General features: G+C 50.6%; 1 protein-coding gene and 1 long non-coding RNA gene across 4 annotated transcripts; one reads left to right on the forward strand and one right to left on the reverse strand.

The window, feature by feature from the left end:
• Nucleotides 1-432: 432 nt before the first annotated feature.
• On the reverse strand, nt 433-13383 carry TRIB3 (tribbles pseudokinase 3). 3 transcript variants are annotated; one of them, XM_070801448.1, is made up of 5 exons: nt 12954-13045; nt 11194-11395; nt 9193-9483; nt 5332-5624; nt 433-3349 (listed from the first exon to the last, which is right to left on the reverse strand). In XM_070801448.1, the coding sequence occupies exons 2-5, from the start codon at nt 11329-11331 to the stop codon at nt 2860-2862; spliced, it is 1212 nt and encodes a 403-aa protein (XP_070657549.1). In that variant the 5' UTR covers nt 11332-11395; nt 12954-13045; the 3' UTR covers nt 433-2859. The 3 variants fall into 3 exon arrangements, with proteins under 3 accessions (XP_070657549.1, XP_019827750.2, XP_019827751.2); XM_019972191.2 differs by lacking the exons at nt 11194-11395; nt 12954-13045 and adding an exon at nt 13126-13383; XM_019972192.2 differs by lacking the exon at nt 11194-11395 and having other exon boundaries at nt 12954-13037.
• On the forward strand, nt 12610-16601 carry LOC139186549 (uncharacterized). The gene is made up of 2 exons (XR_011570167.1): nt 12610-12728; nt 16286-16601. It is a non-coding gene; the product is annotated as an uncharacterized lncRNA (long non-coding RNA).
• Nucleotides 16602-16873: the final 272 nt, after the last annotated feature.

Consider the following 16873-nt stretch of genomic DNA (forward strand, 5'->3'; position numbering starts at 1 on the left):
GCCTCAGAGTGGACTTGGCAAAAGCTCCTGCTTCAAGGCAAAAACCAGGTGAGTTTTTCCCTGTTGTGTGGTTTTGGATGAATCTTGTGCTCTCTCTGAACCTCATTTTTCTTGTCAGTGAAATGACAAAAGCACTTGCTTCATAGGGCTGTTGTGAGATGGTGATGAGTCTCTGTGTAATAAAGACCTGCCACTTGGCAGCCCCCGTTTTATATGAACTGTCCCCTCTTGCCCTTGCTACTTGCGCACAGCTTGTGACGGGGCAGGGTCTTTTCGAGGCTGGATGGAAGGGTAAAGGTTGGAGGCAGCTCCGTGAGACCCTAGATACAGCTGGGCCCTCTTCTGGGTCATGCTGGGTGCACAGAGAGGAGGCTGACTTGTCCCTGTCTATATCAGCATTTGCTGTGTAACAAAACACTAAAACTCAATGGCTTAAAACAATCCTTTTATTTAGCCCCTGATCCTGTGGGTCAGTTGGGGAAATTTTCTGGTCTGGGTCAACCTAACTGAACTCTGCATTTTCAGTCAGCTGGAGGGTCAACTGATGGCTGGGCAATCTAGGATAGCCACCCTCACCTGTCTGCAGTTAGCAAGCTATTGAGGGAGCTTCTGCAGTTCTCTTCCTCTGCACTTTTCCCCACTACTCCTCCCTCTCAGAATTTGATTTTGTGCAGGTATCTTTCCCCCACCATCCCAACTCCCAATATGTAGCATGAGCCTCAGGGAAACTGCTGGAGACTTGACATGATAATTAACATAACTGCATTTCCTTTGCTGGTGATTGGTCAGGAGAAGGCACACCCAGGTCTGGCCAGTGAGGAATGTGGGCAAGTCTGTTCAGAATGCTCCTAGGAAAGCTTTCCTCATCCCATGGAAAAGCTATGGAGAGAAATACCTAACTTTGAGGGCTTGTTATGCCTGCTGCTGCTGCTAAGTCACTTCAGTTGTGTCTAACTCTGTGCGATCCCAGAGATGGCAGCCCACCAGGCTCCCCCATCCCTGGGATTCTCCAGGCAAGAACACTAGAGTGGGTTGCCATTTCCTTCTCCAATGCCTGAAAGTGAAAAGTGAAAGTGAAGCTGCTCAGTCGTGTCAACTCTTAGAGACCCTATGGACTGCAGCCTACCAGGCACCTCCGTCCATGGGATTTTCCCGGCAAGAGTACTGGAGTGGGTTGCCATTGCCTTCTCCACTTGCCACTGCCAGGCACTGTTAATTCTAAGTGCTTTAAATAAAATAACCCATTCAACTTTCTTGGGTTAGGTACTATTATCTCTCATTTTACAGATGAAGTCTCTGCAGTATGGAGTGGTTAAGAAACTTGTCAAGGGTCAAACAGCTAGTGAGTGTTGGAGCCAGGATTTAATTCCAGGCAGCCTGACTCCAGAGAAAGAGTTCTCAGGTACCACCCTCCTCCTTCCTCTCTGGTCATGGGTCTGTCTTAGGTGACACCACAGATGGTTGTAGCCGTTGTGCCAGCAGTTACCTAGGACAGCAGAGCCAAGACAGAATGAACGTAGGGAGCCAGGGTCCTTTCTAACAGCTCTGTGGTGGTTTAGTCATCAAGTCGTATCCGACTCTTGTGACCCCATGGACTATAGCCCATCAGGCTCCTCTTTCCATGGGATTTTCCAGGATTTTACTGGAATAGGTTGCCATTTCCTTCTCCAGGGAATCTTCCTGACCCAGGGATCAAACCCAGTTCTCCTATATTGCAGGCAGATTCTTTACCGACTGAGCCAGATAAATAAATGAGCCCTGAAGCCCATCCCCTCTCTGCCTGTTGACTTCCTGGTTCGTCTCCTTCTTTCTTTCCACTTTGACTCAAGATTTCAGTGACTTGCAGTCAAACAGTACCCTGAGACATCAGAACATCCAGAAAGAACAGAGTGAATGAGAGAAGACCCACTGGGTCTTCTATTCTCATGAACCAGTCGGCTGAGATTGAGACACAAGGCCTCCGACCTTTCACCCTGAGGCTGGTTGAAGAGGCACGGAAAACTCATAAGAGATGGGGAGGAGAAGATGGATGAAATATATAAGAGAGATGACAGCATTTCATAATTCCTTTATGAGGCACAAGATAAAAAATACACACTCATGGCATATAAACCCATAGTGTTAATGTAGGGTCCTGAACCTGAGACTTTCCAGGAGGCCAGGGGACAGAACTTGCCTGATCTTGGTGCTTGGTCCACAGAGGTGGACAGGCCTGGGCCCTCACTCCAAATTACTCTTTCAGTAAGATGAGGACCAGCCTCATGTTTTGCACTCCTGATCTTCCAGCCTAAATCCTTGGCTCAAGCCTGGATGGAGAAGCCCTTGGCCAAGAGGACAGAGCTGCTGGGAGGAAAATTCCCAGCCTGGTCTGGGCTCTAGGGTCCTGAATCACAGGGGAGAGGCCTGGAGCCTTTGGCACAGGGATGCTTCCATTCCTCTGAAAAGGCATGAGATACAAAGGCAGCTGGGTTGTTTGTGACAGGGACTGTTCCATGTCAGAGGTGCCTGGGTATCAGCACGAGTGGATGCCAACCCCTGCACTGTGGGTGCTCAGTGTAGACACTGACTCATGGGCATGGAAAGTATTGTCAGCTCTGAGCAGGACTTTGTCTCTGTTATTCACTGCTGTGTTCCCAGCATCCGGAACAGGGCTTGGCACAGGGAGCTCCTGAGAAGGACTCGGTGGGGCACGAGCTCATCTGCACAGGTGTTTGTGTCCAGCATGCTCTGCACACACCTCCTCCTCTCTCTCTCCCAGAAGGCACTTAAGGCTTGGCTCAGCTCAAAGAGGCAGAAGAGAGCTTAGAGATACCCCAGACTCAATCTGCTGTCTGCAGCTGAGAGTCCAGTAAGGTGACATCAGCCATAGAGACCCATATCTCTTTCTCCTTCCTCCTCTGCTTCCTCCAGCCCCGGCCCTTCGGGGACCACCTGGTCAGCCTCACAGTGGCGGGACCGAGGTAGGGCTGCAGGGATGGCATTTTCCCGCAGCCAAGGGTGCAGCAGGATACCCGAGGCTGTGAGCCGCTCAGTTGGCTCCCTTCGGAGGAGACAGCGGACCAGGCAGCGGGCGGGGGCCGAGAGGCCCTCAGGCAAGGCAAAGGCGCCACGGCGGATCTTGCCAAAGAGCAGGGCAGGCTCTGAGTCCTGGAAGGGGTAGTGGCCGGCCAGCATGGTAAAGAGTGCCACACCCAGGCTCCAGACATCTGCCGCCTTGCCTGAGTAGGATGCCCGGGAACTGAGGATCTCGGGGCCCACGTAGGCTGGGCACGCATGCTTGTCCCACAGGGAGTCGTCAGGCCCAGTCAGCACACAGGCATCTTCCAGGTTCTCCAGCACCAGTTTCGTCCTACATGGGCAGAGAGACAGGGAGTCAGCCAGTGGGACCCCCGCTTCTACTACCCCACATTGTCACCCTGAGTGGCACCCATTTCCCCAGTACCAGCTGGCATTTGCCAGACATGAGTCAGTCCTGTGAGGCTGGTTGGCTGATCCCATTTTACAGATGAGGAAGTCTAGGCTCAGAGAGGTTTATTCATTTCTCAAGGTCACACAGCAATTAAATCTGAACTAGGACTCTGAGAGGAACACATTTTTCCAAATGTCTCTGGGATCAAATTCAGGTTCTACTTGTTAACTTGCAATTTGGCCTTGAGTGATGGCTTCACCTGCCTGAACCTTGACTTGGGGGCTGGGGACGTGGGGCTGTGCTGAGGGGCTGAGGGCATTAAAACTCTCTGAAGCCAGATGCAAACTTGGGGTCTAGGCAGGAAACAAAATGAGAAACAGGAAGTGGGGACTGTGTCAACTATCTCAGCACAAACCGACAGTTAATATTTGGGAGTGTCCACGGCATACCTCACCCTGAGCTAAGCTTGTATCTATCACACCTCATTTCCCCCTCATGCAGCCTGTGAGGAAGATGCCATTTTGCAGCCAAGGGAGCAGGACTGAGACTGAACCTTGGCTCTCTCCTGCCCAGAGACAGTGCTATAAGCTGCTCATATAGTTCCCAGGGTGCCTCCATGGTACCCCTTTTCCACAAAAGAACCCAGAAATCATATTTTAAAGGAAAAAAAAAAACAGGTTTTAAAAAGTTGGCAACCAACTTCAATTAAAACCACAAACGAACATGACCCATATTGATGTATGGCAGAAACCAACACCATATTGTAATTATCCTTCAACTAAAAGAAAGAAAGAAAAACAGGAAACAAGCAAAAACAAAAAACAAAAAAACCCCACAAATGAACAGGTATGTGGTGCAAAGAAAAAAAAGTGTGTGTGGACCAACCTTAGCAATTTCTGCTTTAAATAACTCCCACAGAGTGGTCTAGATTACTTTAATAGTAAGCATAGCATTGCCATTGCTACTAATCTCATTCCTGTGGTACTACTTCCTGGGTGCCGGTCTGAAAATGCTGACCAGTCCTGTCAATCACTGCACTGGGGGTGAGCGGAGATGATAGCATTATTGGCCCATTTTACAGATAAAGAAGTCAAGGCTCAGGCAGATGAAGCCATTGCTCAAGGCCAAACTGCAGGTTAAAGAAGTAGAGCCAGAATTTGGCCCCAGGATGATTCCATTATCTATCATTTACTGATGGTGGGCTCAAACTTTTGCCTTGAAAAGGGAAGAAAGCACTTTTCTCACTTCTGGGAGGTCTGGGGGTGTTGTACTCACCCTAAGCTTGAAATTATTTGAAAAGCTGCATATTAGCTTAAAAATCATTATAAAATTTACATTCTACCTATTACTCAAAGCATGGTCATTTTAGTATAAAATGTAAAAGGAAATACCATCTTTAAAAGGAAAAACCACCTTCAGGGACTTCCCTGGTGGTCTAGTGGCTAAAACTCCACGCTCCCAATACAGGGGGCCCAGAGTTCAATCCCTGAACGGGGAACTAGATTGCACATGTTGCAACTAAGACTCGGTGCAGCCAGATAAATAGTAACATTTTTAAAAAGAAAAGAAAACCACCCTTAGGCAAATATCATAAGAGTAACTGCTATGGAATAGATAGCAGTTTGTCAATAAAAACCCTCAAGGTTTTTAATGACAAATTAATGACAAAGAATTACCCAAGGTACACAAAGGGTAAATTAGGAGCCTTCCAGTGGACAACTTGGCAGAAGCCACTGTAACCAAAGACCGAGGTTAACATCACAGTAGTTCCTCTCAGCAGCCCGAATCTCCTGATAGAACCGGCTGAGAAGGCCCCACGGCTTCTGTGGTATTCTTGCCAAAAAACGCATCACCTCAATCCAAGTGTGACCAGAACATCAGTCAAGGCCAAACCAAGGGGCCTCCTCGGCGGCCACACTCACCTCTCCCGGTCGGTGAAGACGAAGCGCCTTAGCTTGAGGTCGCGGAGGACCAGCCCGTGCTGGTGGCAATGCGCCAGGGCGGCGGCCATCTGGCGGAAGAGCGCGGCGGCCTCGGGCTCCGGGAGGCGACGCCGGCGGCGCACCAGGCTGTGCATGTCCCCGTGCGGCCGCAGGAAGAAGGCGTAGAGGAGCTGCGTGCCGGCCAGGACCTCTGCCGGCCGGGCCACGTGGCCATGATGGGGCAGCCTCCAGTAGGGCTCCAGCACCGCCAGCCTCTCGCAGGCCGGGTACACCTGTGGGCAGAGCGTGGTATGAGCATGGGTGGGGACTCCAGGAGGCAGGCGGCAGGGGCAGGCGGCTGGGGCCGGCCTTGCAGCAGGTCACAGCCGATCCTTTAGGCACTACTGTGGGCTGGGCCCTGTGCCCAGCGCTTCCACTGCATGTCACTCAATACTGACCCAGCTGAGGGCTGCGTGACCGGCAAGGAGCAGAGCTGGGATTTAAATCCCTGTTCTCCATCATCTGTGCTCTTAGCTACAAGCTCATGTGCTCTTAAACTTGAGATATTCAAAAGTATATCAGGTAACCAGAACAAAAGTAACTCAAACAAGAGGAATCTGGAAGAGTAGACAATACAGAAGTAACCTTATGGTCGTCATCACCCATCATGGCTACCATTCTCTAGCATTCACTGCCCACCCACCCTTTCCTTCATCCCACAAGCAGGCATTGAATGCCCACCTGTGCCTGCCACTGGGACTATAACTTGACTGACAGCCATGGTCCCTGCCCTCCTGGTGCCCACAGTCCAATACATGAGACAGTTAAACAGGCCAAAAAACTAAATACTTACAAATTCTGATGAGCATTGCAAAGGAATGCTGGAATGAAGAATATCTTGGCAGGAGACACCTATTTTAGAAAGTATAGTCCAGAAGGGACTCTGGGAAGTGACCTGAGTGATTGAGATGCCCAAGGAGTAAGCTTTCCAGGTGCAAAGGCAGTGCAAAGGTTCTGAGGTAGGAAAGAAACTGAGCTGCTCCAGAAACCCAGCCAAAGCTCAGTGTGGCTGGAATGTGAAGGAAGGTGGGGCCTGTGGTGAGCGTGGTGAGGTCGTGGGGAAAGATGCTAGGGGCTTATAGACATTAGATGGAAGCCGTTCCATAGTCCTGAAAGGATGTTCAGAGGATGGTGACTTGGAAGCCACATGGCTCATCACTGGCAGAGCAGTCTATGCACTTTGGTTTATCTGCCTTTAAACCCTTTGCTTGTCATTTTGTTTAGGACATATAGCCAATAAAAATAAATAAAGCATATACACATTTAATCCATGAAAAGATGTAAGTACATGTCCTAAAGCAATTGGAGTGGCTTCGAGTAAACAATTCACAAACAGAGACTTTTTTAAAAATCAGGGCAAATGCATCCCTGCCTCTGAGCATTTACACTTGCTTTTTCTGCTACCTGAGCGTTCTCCTCTAGATACCCACAGGGCTGGCTTCCTCAGTTCAAGACACTATTCAGGTCACCTCCTCCAAGGTGGACTTCCCACCTAAAATCACCTGCACCTTCTCCCCTTCCCCTCTTCCCTCTCCCCTTTCTCCTAGCTCCTAGTATTTCTCCATAGCAGTTAAGATAACCTGATATATATGTTACTCATTCACCTGCACCATGAACTGTGATGGCACAGCTTGGCCCACTTTTTAGCCATATGTGGTGCATATTGCATGATGCACAGAGTATACAAGTGCTCACTGAGAGTTTGTTGAATTAATGAATAAGGCAATAATCTAGAAAGACAGGATGTTGATCTTTCTACATGCTGACCAGAAAAGCCTAGGCAATGTGGAAACAACAGGTCAGCTCCCACAGTTCACGCTGGGTGTAAGGACAGGCACTCCCAGTAGATTGCCCTAAATGTTCCTGAATATCTGGGGTCATGTGAAAGCTTCTGACTCCAGCTTGCCATGGTCATTCCTTTCAGTATGGACTTCCCTCCCTAGAGGGACCAGAAAAAACCTGTGATGCTATAGAAAGAGGACCCAGAGTTCATGGGTTCCCTAGAATACCTGGGGTAGACCTAGGAACCTGCATCAAGTGCCCAGAGCCCAGGTAAAGCTGGTGTCTGATGTCCAGATGTGGCCCCGCCCACTGCACCCCCATGAGCAGTAACTGGAGCCACTGCTGCTGCTTCCCCTCATCCCCCGGCCAACTGGATGGAGGCGTCAGTCCCCCTGCCTCTCTGTGCCTTCCCAAGGGGACCCAGCTCCCTTCTACCCCTCCCTGTGTACCTGGGTCTCCCCTATCCTCCTTACCTCTGCCCACCAGGGCAAACCTGCCCTGCTTGTATCTGAACCACCTGTCCTAGCATGGGGTTCAAGGCTCTGGGTTGAACCTGCCTTGGCCCAATTTCAGCTCTGACACCTCCTGGCTTTGTGAGGTGGCAAGTAACCCCAGGGCTTCCTGGGTGGCTCAGACAGTAAAGAACCTGCCTGCAATGCAGGAGACCTAGGTTTGATCCCTGGGTTGGGAAGATCCCCTGTAGGAGGGAATGGCTACCCGCTCCAGTATTCTTGCCTGGAGAACTCCATGGACCGAGGAGCCTGGTGAGTTAGAGTCCAAGAGGTCGCAAAAAGTCAGACACAACTGACTGACTAACACTTTCACGTTCGAGTAACCACAGCTTTCTGAGCCTCAGAACCTGTCCTCTCTCTACAGAATGGGCCCAATAATAGTAACTACCTCATAGACTGTGTGAATATTAGAGAGGATGCAGACTGCACGATCAATATAGTACCTTGTGCACAGTTAATGCCTACGATTATGCTTTCTCAGGGCCTCCCCTGGTGGCTCAGTGGTAAAGAATCTGCCTGCCAGCACAGGAGATGCAGGTTTGATCCCTGGGTTGGGAAGATACCCTGGAGAAGGAAATGGCAACCCACTCCAGTATTCTTTCCTAGGAAATCCCACGGACGGAGGAGACTGGGAGGCTACAGTCCATGGGGCTGCAAAAGAATCGGACGTGACTTAGCAACTGAAACAACAGCAACAAATGCTTTCTCATCTCTGTCCTTGTGGGCCGAGACCTGGCAGTGTCCTGTAGGGGTCACGTGGCTCTGCCTATTGCCTGAATTCTGTCAAGAACCCTGATTTCTGTCAGGAGCCCTGGACCTTGCCCTAGGATCCAGGTCTGATGCCATGTGGCTTCATGCATGGCCCTTCTCTCTTGACCTCAGTTTTTCCATCTATAAAATGGTCACGAGTAGGCCCAATGACTTCCATGGTCCCAGGAGTTCTAATGTCTACCATATTTCATCCTTCCCTGGTGCAAATACCTTCAGTGGCTCCCCACAGCCTAGCAGGGCTTTTTCCTAATGCTTTCACAATCCGCGGCTGCTAGCTCTCGTCTGTCAGCCCTGTCTGCATCCTTTTCCCACTCACTCTGGCCATGATGAAGTCCTTTTCATGCTCTGAAGTGCCATGTTCACTCCTCTTGGCCTCTGACAGCTATTTCCCCTTCCTGGAACCCCTTTTTCCCATTTCTCCCTGGCTGACTCCTCCTCAGCCTTTTCTGACTCTGCTTTCTAATATACTAGAAGTTTCTCTTTGCACTCCTGGCCCCTAAGCCTCACCCCAGCAACATTTATCACACTATACAGCCTAAGCTCTGTATTCCCCCAGGGCTGGGACCATCTGGTTTACCTTTCTGGTTTCAGCTTGGCCTGGGTATTCACTGGCTGCTTTCCCAGTAAACACAGAACTAAATTACTATAAGGGGCCCTCAGCCCTGGCAATTCTTTAGAGCCAAAGCCTTTTCCCAGCCCCCGTGATGCTCATGGAGATGGCCTCTGGGACATGTACCTTGCAGATGTACTCCGTGCCTGTGGGGCAGTGCAGAGCGCGATAGGTCCGGCTCCCCTCCTCAGGCTCCAGGAGAACATAGGGTCCAAGCCTGGAGGGAGTGGTCACATCCAGAGCATGAACAGGAGCAGGTGGTGGGTTCAGGGTTAGCGGGCAGGAGGGTAGCCTGGGCTGGGGCCCACTTCGAGCTTGTTTCTGGCTGGGACACTCAGTGTCTAGGTCATCATCCAGCTCCAACCGCTTCTTTCTGGAGGGGGCATTTGCTGGAACAGCCAGGGGGCTTGCTCGCATCTAGAAAGAAGGGGAGAAAGGCACTGAAGTCAGGCTACTTGGCGGCTCTTCTCTTCCTCTGCTGGTGGGAGGTTACACTGGCACAGCCTTTATGAAGGGTGACCTGGCAGTGTGCATTAAATGAACAAAAGCATATACCCTTGACTCGGTGTCGCACTTTTGAGAATTTATCTTCCAAATAAAATGCTCACCAAAAAAATTAAATACGTGAAAGGCTGCTCGTCAGTGTCGTATCTAACAGCAAAAAGTAGGAAACTCTCCCACATGTTGAGCAGTTGGAGGTTGGGCAAGCCATCATGATACAGCCACATAGTGGAATACTATACAGCTCTAAAAATGATCAAGAACTCTCTACATACTGATGCAATGGTGCAAGTACAAAGTTATTCCTACAGCCCATATGATAGAATCAATTAAACATCCATTTTTAGGACTGGTTAAATACATTATATTTCACCATACGTAAAATAGTTGTAGCCATTTAAGAGATTGAGGAAATCCTTTATGTGCTAGTTGGAAAAATCTCCAGAGTGAACTGTAAAGTGAAAAAAAAAGTACAGAGGAGAGATGGACTTGAAGATTGGTGAGAAGAGGAAGAAAGACTTTGTACTGTATCTGTTGAGTGCTGTAGCACGGGCAGTTATTACCTCTGAAAGGGAGGGAGGAATGGGAGGAGGGAGAGAAGAATGGATGATGAAGAATGATGCATGAATGATGTATATACTGAATGTACATGGATGTTTTTGGAATGACTAAATATATTGTCAAGTGAACAGAGCTAGCTGCTGAAAAATATACATGAAATGATCTCATTTATTTAAAAAACCCCACAAGTATGTAATATGATATGTGTGAAAGTGTTAGTAGCTCAGTCGTGTCTGACTCTTTGTGACCCCATGGACTGTAGCCCTCCAGGCACCTCTGTCCATGGAATTCTCCAGGCAATAATACTGGAGTGGATAGCCATTCCCTTCTCCAGGGGATCTTCCTAACCCAGGGTTGAATCTGGGTTTCCTGCATTGCACACAGGTTCTTTACCATCTGAGCCACCAGAAAAGGCCTATTTGTATACACAGGTGTGTAAATGCACAGGAAAAGGTCTAGAAGGACCCAGGCTAAATTGGCCACAGCAGCTTCTGGCCTTCTGGGAGACTCCAGGAGTGGAAGGGATTTAGTAGGGAGGCAAGGGAATGTTCAATTTCAGTATTTTAAAATAAAGATTCTACACTTATTTAGTGCTTGGGTACTTCAAAACAGATGGAGTTTATTTCTTTTCTCAAATGTGAACTTCGTCTGCAATCAACTGATGGCCCAAGAGCTACCAGAATCACAGGATCTACGTGTGGAGTTAGTCCACCAGCCAGCTCAGTTTTACCATCAGGTGAGAATGAGGCAGGGAGGCAAGGTGGCTGGAAGCCCCAGGATTCACTTACTCAACTGCAGAGGAAGCACCGCCCCCCGCCCCGCCCCCACACAGCTATGTCACTGTGTGCCAGTGTGGTGCGTAGAGGAGGGCAATGGCATGTTAGGGCAGAAAGGTTCTCTCCAGCACCCATGTGCCCACCCATCCAGGCTCCAGGGGAGGAACAAGGAGCCCAGGTATGAGGTGTTAGAGGACAATGGACTGCAGCCAGGTAAAGACCTTCCAAACAGTCCCAGGCAGGATTAGAGGGAACATCACTCAGAGAAAGTTCTAAGGCTGATGCCCACCTCTCCAGTCTTGCTGCTCCCAAATGCATGGGCTGCCTTGGGAGGGAGGGAGCCACCATCTTGAACAAAAAGGCATAATCCCGTTTTGGTGAGAATGCAGTAGGGGGTGGCTGTCATCAGATATTCCCTGGATCTCATCCTGTCTTTGACCCTTCCTGGCTGGGTAGCCCTAGGCAAGTTTTTCAGACTTTCTGTGCCTCATCTGTAAAGTGGAAACAGGATGCAAAGTCCATAAGATTTTGTGATGATGAAATGAAAATACAAATAAATTAACACGGCCCTGTTGCATGGTAGGGGTCAGGAAATGTTCACTACCATTGGCTCATTACTATTATTATTCACAGCTGAAGATGCTGAAGTGCTACCTTTGGGAGTCTCAGAAACTTCCCCATGGATGAGGCTAGGATAACACTCTTTACTGCACTGGCTCTTCCAAGAGTAAAGCAAGATGATCCCTAGGTGTGTAGATGCTTTGTGTCCTGCAAAGCGAGACTCCCTGGAGTGACTCTCCCATGACTACATCAGTACCCCAGGCTGCTCTGGCCTTATCCAGGGCTCAGAGTCTGGTCCTGCCTGGGATGAGCTCCACTGGACAGATAGGGTAACTGAGTTTATAGATGAATACAGGAATTTACAGGCCACAGGGCAAGATTAGAATCTCTGCAGTAGGATGCAGGCAGCGCCTAGTTTCTACCTCTTGCTGGTCCTTGACCCTCCCAGGGGAATAGGGTGGGTCACACCAAACAGACATATTCACATAACCCAGGGCAGACAGGTGTACACGCGCCCCTCCCAAACACATTCGTCCAAACCGGCCCGCCATGGCACACGGGCAGGGCAGAGAGGGGCCTCCATATCCTTAAGTGACACACCGGTGTCAAGTCTTGCCAAGGTCAAGGGGACCCTGCACCGGCAAGGACGCAAGCACACGCACCGAGAGCTCTCCCAACTGTACTCACGACTGTAGGACGATACCAACAAGGCCTCACGCTCAGTCTGTACCCCCCACCCCCACTCCAAGTTCCCACCGAGAAGGCAGTGGGCGGACCGGCCGCACCCTCAGCAGCTGGGCTCCTCTCTTGGGAGCGGAAGCGGCGGGGCGGCAGGAGTACCGCTCGGTTCCCGCCCGCGACCCCCTGCAGAAGGTTAAGCGGAAACCGAGGGGCTGCTAGAGGACTGGGAGGGGACCGGCAAAGGGAAGGAGGCTGGGCCCTGGCGCTGAGATAAGCGGCCTTGCCCGCACACCCCAGAATCAACAGGTACAACACACACCATTGGCAGAACCAGAATACGCGCGCATCCTACAGCTGGCGAACTGGTGGTCATCAGACTCGGCACATCTGTGCGCGCGCACAGCGTCCAGGCCGCCCTTGACCCCGCACCCGCCCCGCCCACAGGCACCCCAGTGCGTCCCGGCACGGCCAGTACCTGCCGCCCAGTGCCCAGGCCTCCGCACGGTCCTCGGACACACGGCCCCACCCGGAACCCATCGGCCCACGCCGACTCCAGCAAATCCTCACGAACACATCTCACAGGTACTCGGGACCACCCGACTCCCAGGGACCCCATAGACCTCCTCGCACCCAACCACGGACCTCCCCGCACCCAACCACACACCTCTCCTGCCCGCCCCACACTCAGACAGACTCGGAGCGCACACCCTCCTCCCCGGGACACGCCTCCCCACCCCGCGGGGATCCACGGTCCCGCAGCCCGATCGGCCACACTCGGCGACCCCGCGCCCTGCGGAACCGCGTCACCTGGACCCAGCGGGAACACTCAGCCAGCGTCGCTCCCCCGACGGCGGGCTTCCTTAAAAGTTGTGTGTGTCTGTGTCTGTGTGTGTGTGTGTGTGTGTGTGTGTGTCACTCGCAGCAACTTCAGCCGCCCCGCCTGCCCGCCCCTCCCGCCCCTCCCGCCCCCACCGAGTACCTTGCCCTAGCACGAGGCGGGGTCCTGGCGCAGAAAGAGCTCAGGGTCGCCTGGCACCCCTCGGTGGCCCGCGCTGCTCCGCCGCCGCCGAGCTCGGCTCCGGGTGCGGCTCTGGCCTCGGTCCGGCAGCAGCAGGACGTGTGCGGAGCCGCCGCCGCTTCCGCTGCGAGTGTCTCTGGAGCGCGGAAAGCAGGGCTCCAGCTCCGGCCCGGGTGATGTAAACCTGAGTTAATCAGCCACCGCCTGATGCCCTCAGGCCGGGGATTGCACCATCCCCAGCTGAGCGCCGCCCTCCCGCCCGTCACCTCCAAGCCCGCCCCGCCCCTCCTTTGCGAACAGCTAGCTGTCCCGGAACCCCTCCCCTTAGCCCTCTAGGGGTGTTTTGCCTCCACCCCCCGACCCCTCCCGCTCAGCGGTCGAAGATTGAAAGCGATGCCAGAGGCTGGCTCTCCCTATCACCTTAGAGAAAGCATTTTGCTTTTCTGAGTCTCAGTTTTCCCATCTGTGAAATGGAAGGAAGAACACCCTTTCTCAGGATGGGTGGAGGAGAAAAAAAGCAAACCCTAACAGTTCCCTGGGTACTCCCCTGGTAATAAAGCACTTTCCCACCAGTGCTTTACTGAATGTTTAGGAGAACCCTGGGCCGGCAGGAAGCTCCATTCAACCCATTCTACAGCTATGAAAAAACAACCCAGGAGCTTTGCAAAGACCACAGACTTAGGGGCTGACTCCGGGCTCAAAAGACCATTGTGGTGCCCTGGAGAGGCCTGGGGTCCAGTGGGCTTCATAGCACTCACTTGATGCAGGCAGTGTAGCCTGGAAGTTAAGAGGAAGTACCCTGGAATTTGATGTTTTCAAACTGTGGTGTTGGAGAAGACTTTTGAGAGTCCCTTGGACTGCAAAGAGATCAAACCAGTCCCTCCTAAAGGAAATCAACCCTGAATATTCATTGAAAGGTCAGATGCTGAAGCTCCAATACTTTGGCCACCTGGTGTGAAGAGACAACTCGTTGGCAAAGACCCTGATGCTGGGAAAAATTGAGGACAGGAGGAGAAGGGGACGAGAGAGGATGAGATGGTTGGATGGCATCACCAATTCAATGGACATGAGTTTGAGCAAACTCCGGGAGATGGTGAAGGACAGGGAAGCCTGGCATACTGCCATCCATGGGGTCGTAAAGAGTTGGATACAACTGAGCGACTGAACAACAACAACAACAAAACCCTGGAACCAGTCTGCATAAGTGTGCCCAGACTCTAACTCTGCCAAACCCACTGTGCTACATCAGGAAATGGAAATAAGCTAACACATGTCAAATGCTTTGAACTCTGTGGCACATAGTACTGCTGCTGCTGTTCAGTCACTAAGTCGTGTCTGAATCTTTTGCTGTCCCAAGGACTGTAGCCTACCAGGCTCCTCTGTCCATGGGATTTCCCCGGCCAAGAATACTGGAATGGGTTGCCAGTTTCTTCTCCAGGGCATCTTCCCGACCCAGGGATCAAACCCGTGTCTCCTGCATCGCATGCGGATTCTTTACCACCGAATGGTAGAAGCTCAGTAAACAGAGTGGGAGACAGTAGAGGCTGAGAGAGGAATGGTACCTATAATAATAGGACTTGCACCCCAGGCTGGGAAGCCCCGGTGCCACTTGCTGTTTGGTGAAGCATCCCTATGCAGCCCCAGAGAGTCCAGTCCCCTTAAGGCCATGATGTTTGAATTCACCAATGTCAAAAAAATAACTCCTTCAGGCAGAGGTTAATGGGAGGCAAGTGGAGTCACCTTTGTTTCCCTGGTTGCAGACCTCCAGGGACCAGCTCATGTGTGTCTCAGAGTCTTCAGGGCACAGCAGGGGGCTGTTCTCAGATCTCATTTAACCCTGCTGCTGCTGCTGCTAAGTCACTTCAGTCATGTCCGACTCTGTGCGACCCCATAGACAGCAGCCCACCAGGCTCCCCCATCCCTGGGATTCTCCAGGCAAGAACACTGGAGTGGGTTGCCATTTCCTTCTCCAGTGCATGAAAGTGAAAAGTGAAAGTGAAGTGGCTCAGTCGTGTCCTACTCTTAGCGACCCCATGGACTGCAGCCTACCAGGCTCCTCCCTCCATGGGATTTTCCAGGCAAGAGTACTGAAGTGGGTTGCCATTGCCTTCTCCATTTAACCCTGGAGACTCCCAAACCTGGGAGGAATGAATGAACTCATTTTCTACAAGAGGACCTAGACTCCTATGGACACACCCACAGCTCTAGAGGGCAAGGAAAGATTGCATATTGTTTTCCCAGCACCTCTCTGAAACCAAACTGTGGCTGGGTTTGCTTATACAGTCCTAACTTTGTCCCATGCTGTGTCAGACCCTGATCCAAGTGCTGGGAACTCATCAGTGACAAGACCGACTTATCCCTGCCCTCACTGATCTTATAAATCAGTGGAGGAGACAGACATCTCTCAGGAAAATAAAATCAATAAACCAGAATCATTTAAAATAGATTATGCATCATGTGTTTTCTTAAATAAATAGCATAGATTTATTCTCTATCAGATAAGACTGAGAGGTGGCTATTTTTAGTAAGACTTATCAGGAAGGTGGTATTTAAACTAAGATCTTAAAAAAGAGGGGGAGTGGAAACATGTGAGAAGAGACAGAGGAAAAAGTATGTGCAATGGCCCTGGGGTACTTATGGAACTGTGAAATGGGCAATGTCACTTCTAGTCTATAGATGAGTCAAGACCACCCAGCTTAGTATAAGAGGCAGATTTGAGATTTGAATCTGGGGCAACTGACTCCAGTGCCCACAATGTCCAGGGACATTTCACAATCTTTGCAACCTGGCAGCCTCCTCTAACACTTGTGGTATGGTCGCTGGAATTGTACCTTGGGCATGGACCCCAGGTCTGGGGACCTACAGTTAGGGGTATCACATTCCAATTCTCTAGACCAGGACTTTTCAATAGAACACAGCGTGAACCGAATATGTAGTTTCAAATTTTCAATTATGCATTAAAGAATAAAAAGAAGCAGGTGAAAATAATTTTAATAATATAGTCTATTTGATCCTATTTGTGTGTGTGTGTGTGTGTGTGTGTGTGTGTGTATATGGCTTATGATCATTTCAACAGATGGTAAAAAATTGTTAACGAGATAACCTAAATTTTTTTTCATAGTAATGTCTTCAAAATCTGGTATAGGACTTCCCTGATGGCTCAGTGGTAAAGAATCCACCTGCCAATGCAAGGGACACAGGTTCGATCCCTGGTGTGGGAAGATTCCACATGCCAAGGAGCAACTAAGCCCATGCATCACAACTACGAACCTGCAAGCCTAGAGCCAGTGCTCCGCAGCAAGAGAAACCATAGCAGTGAGAAGTCGGCGCTCTGCGATGAAGAGTAGCCCTGCGCTCGCGGCAACCAGAGAAAGCCCGTGTACAGCAGTGAAGACCCAGCACACCCAAAAATAAATAAATTTTAACAATCTGGCATATATTTTACACTTAGTTTGGCTACAAATCAACATGGAAGCTAAACTGTCAGTGACTAAAGTAAAATTGTCAGTGGTTATAGTAAAAGTATCAAAACAATTGTGTTTAATGGAGGAACTGTTTCACTTGTTTTAAAATTAAGATTCAAAAAAATGAAAAGTTCAGTTCCTCTGTCACCCTGTGCGTGTGTGCATGCTCAGTCACTAAGTCATGTCTGACTTTTTGCGACCCCATGGACTGTAGCCCTCCAGGTTCCTCTGTCTGTGGAATTTTC

The sequence above is a fragment of the Bos indicus genome, chromosome 13 (assembly GCF_029378745.1).
Source record: "Bos indicus isolate NIAB-ARS_2022 breed Sahiwal x Tharparkar chromosome 13, NIAB-ARS_B.indTharparkar_mat_pri_1.0, whole genome shotgun sequence".
Classification (NCBI taxonomy): domain Eukaryota; kingdom Metazoa; phylum Chordata; class Mammalia; order Artiodactyla; family Bovidae; genus Bos; species Bos indicus.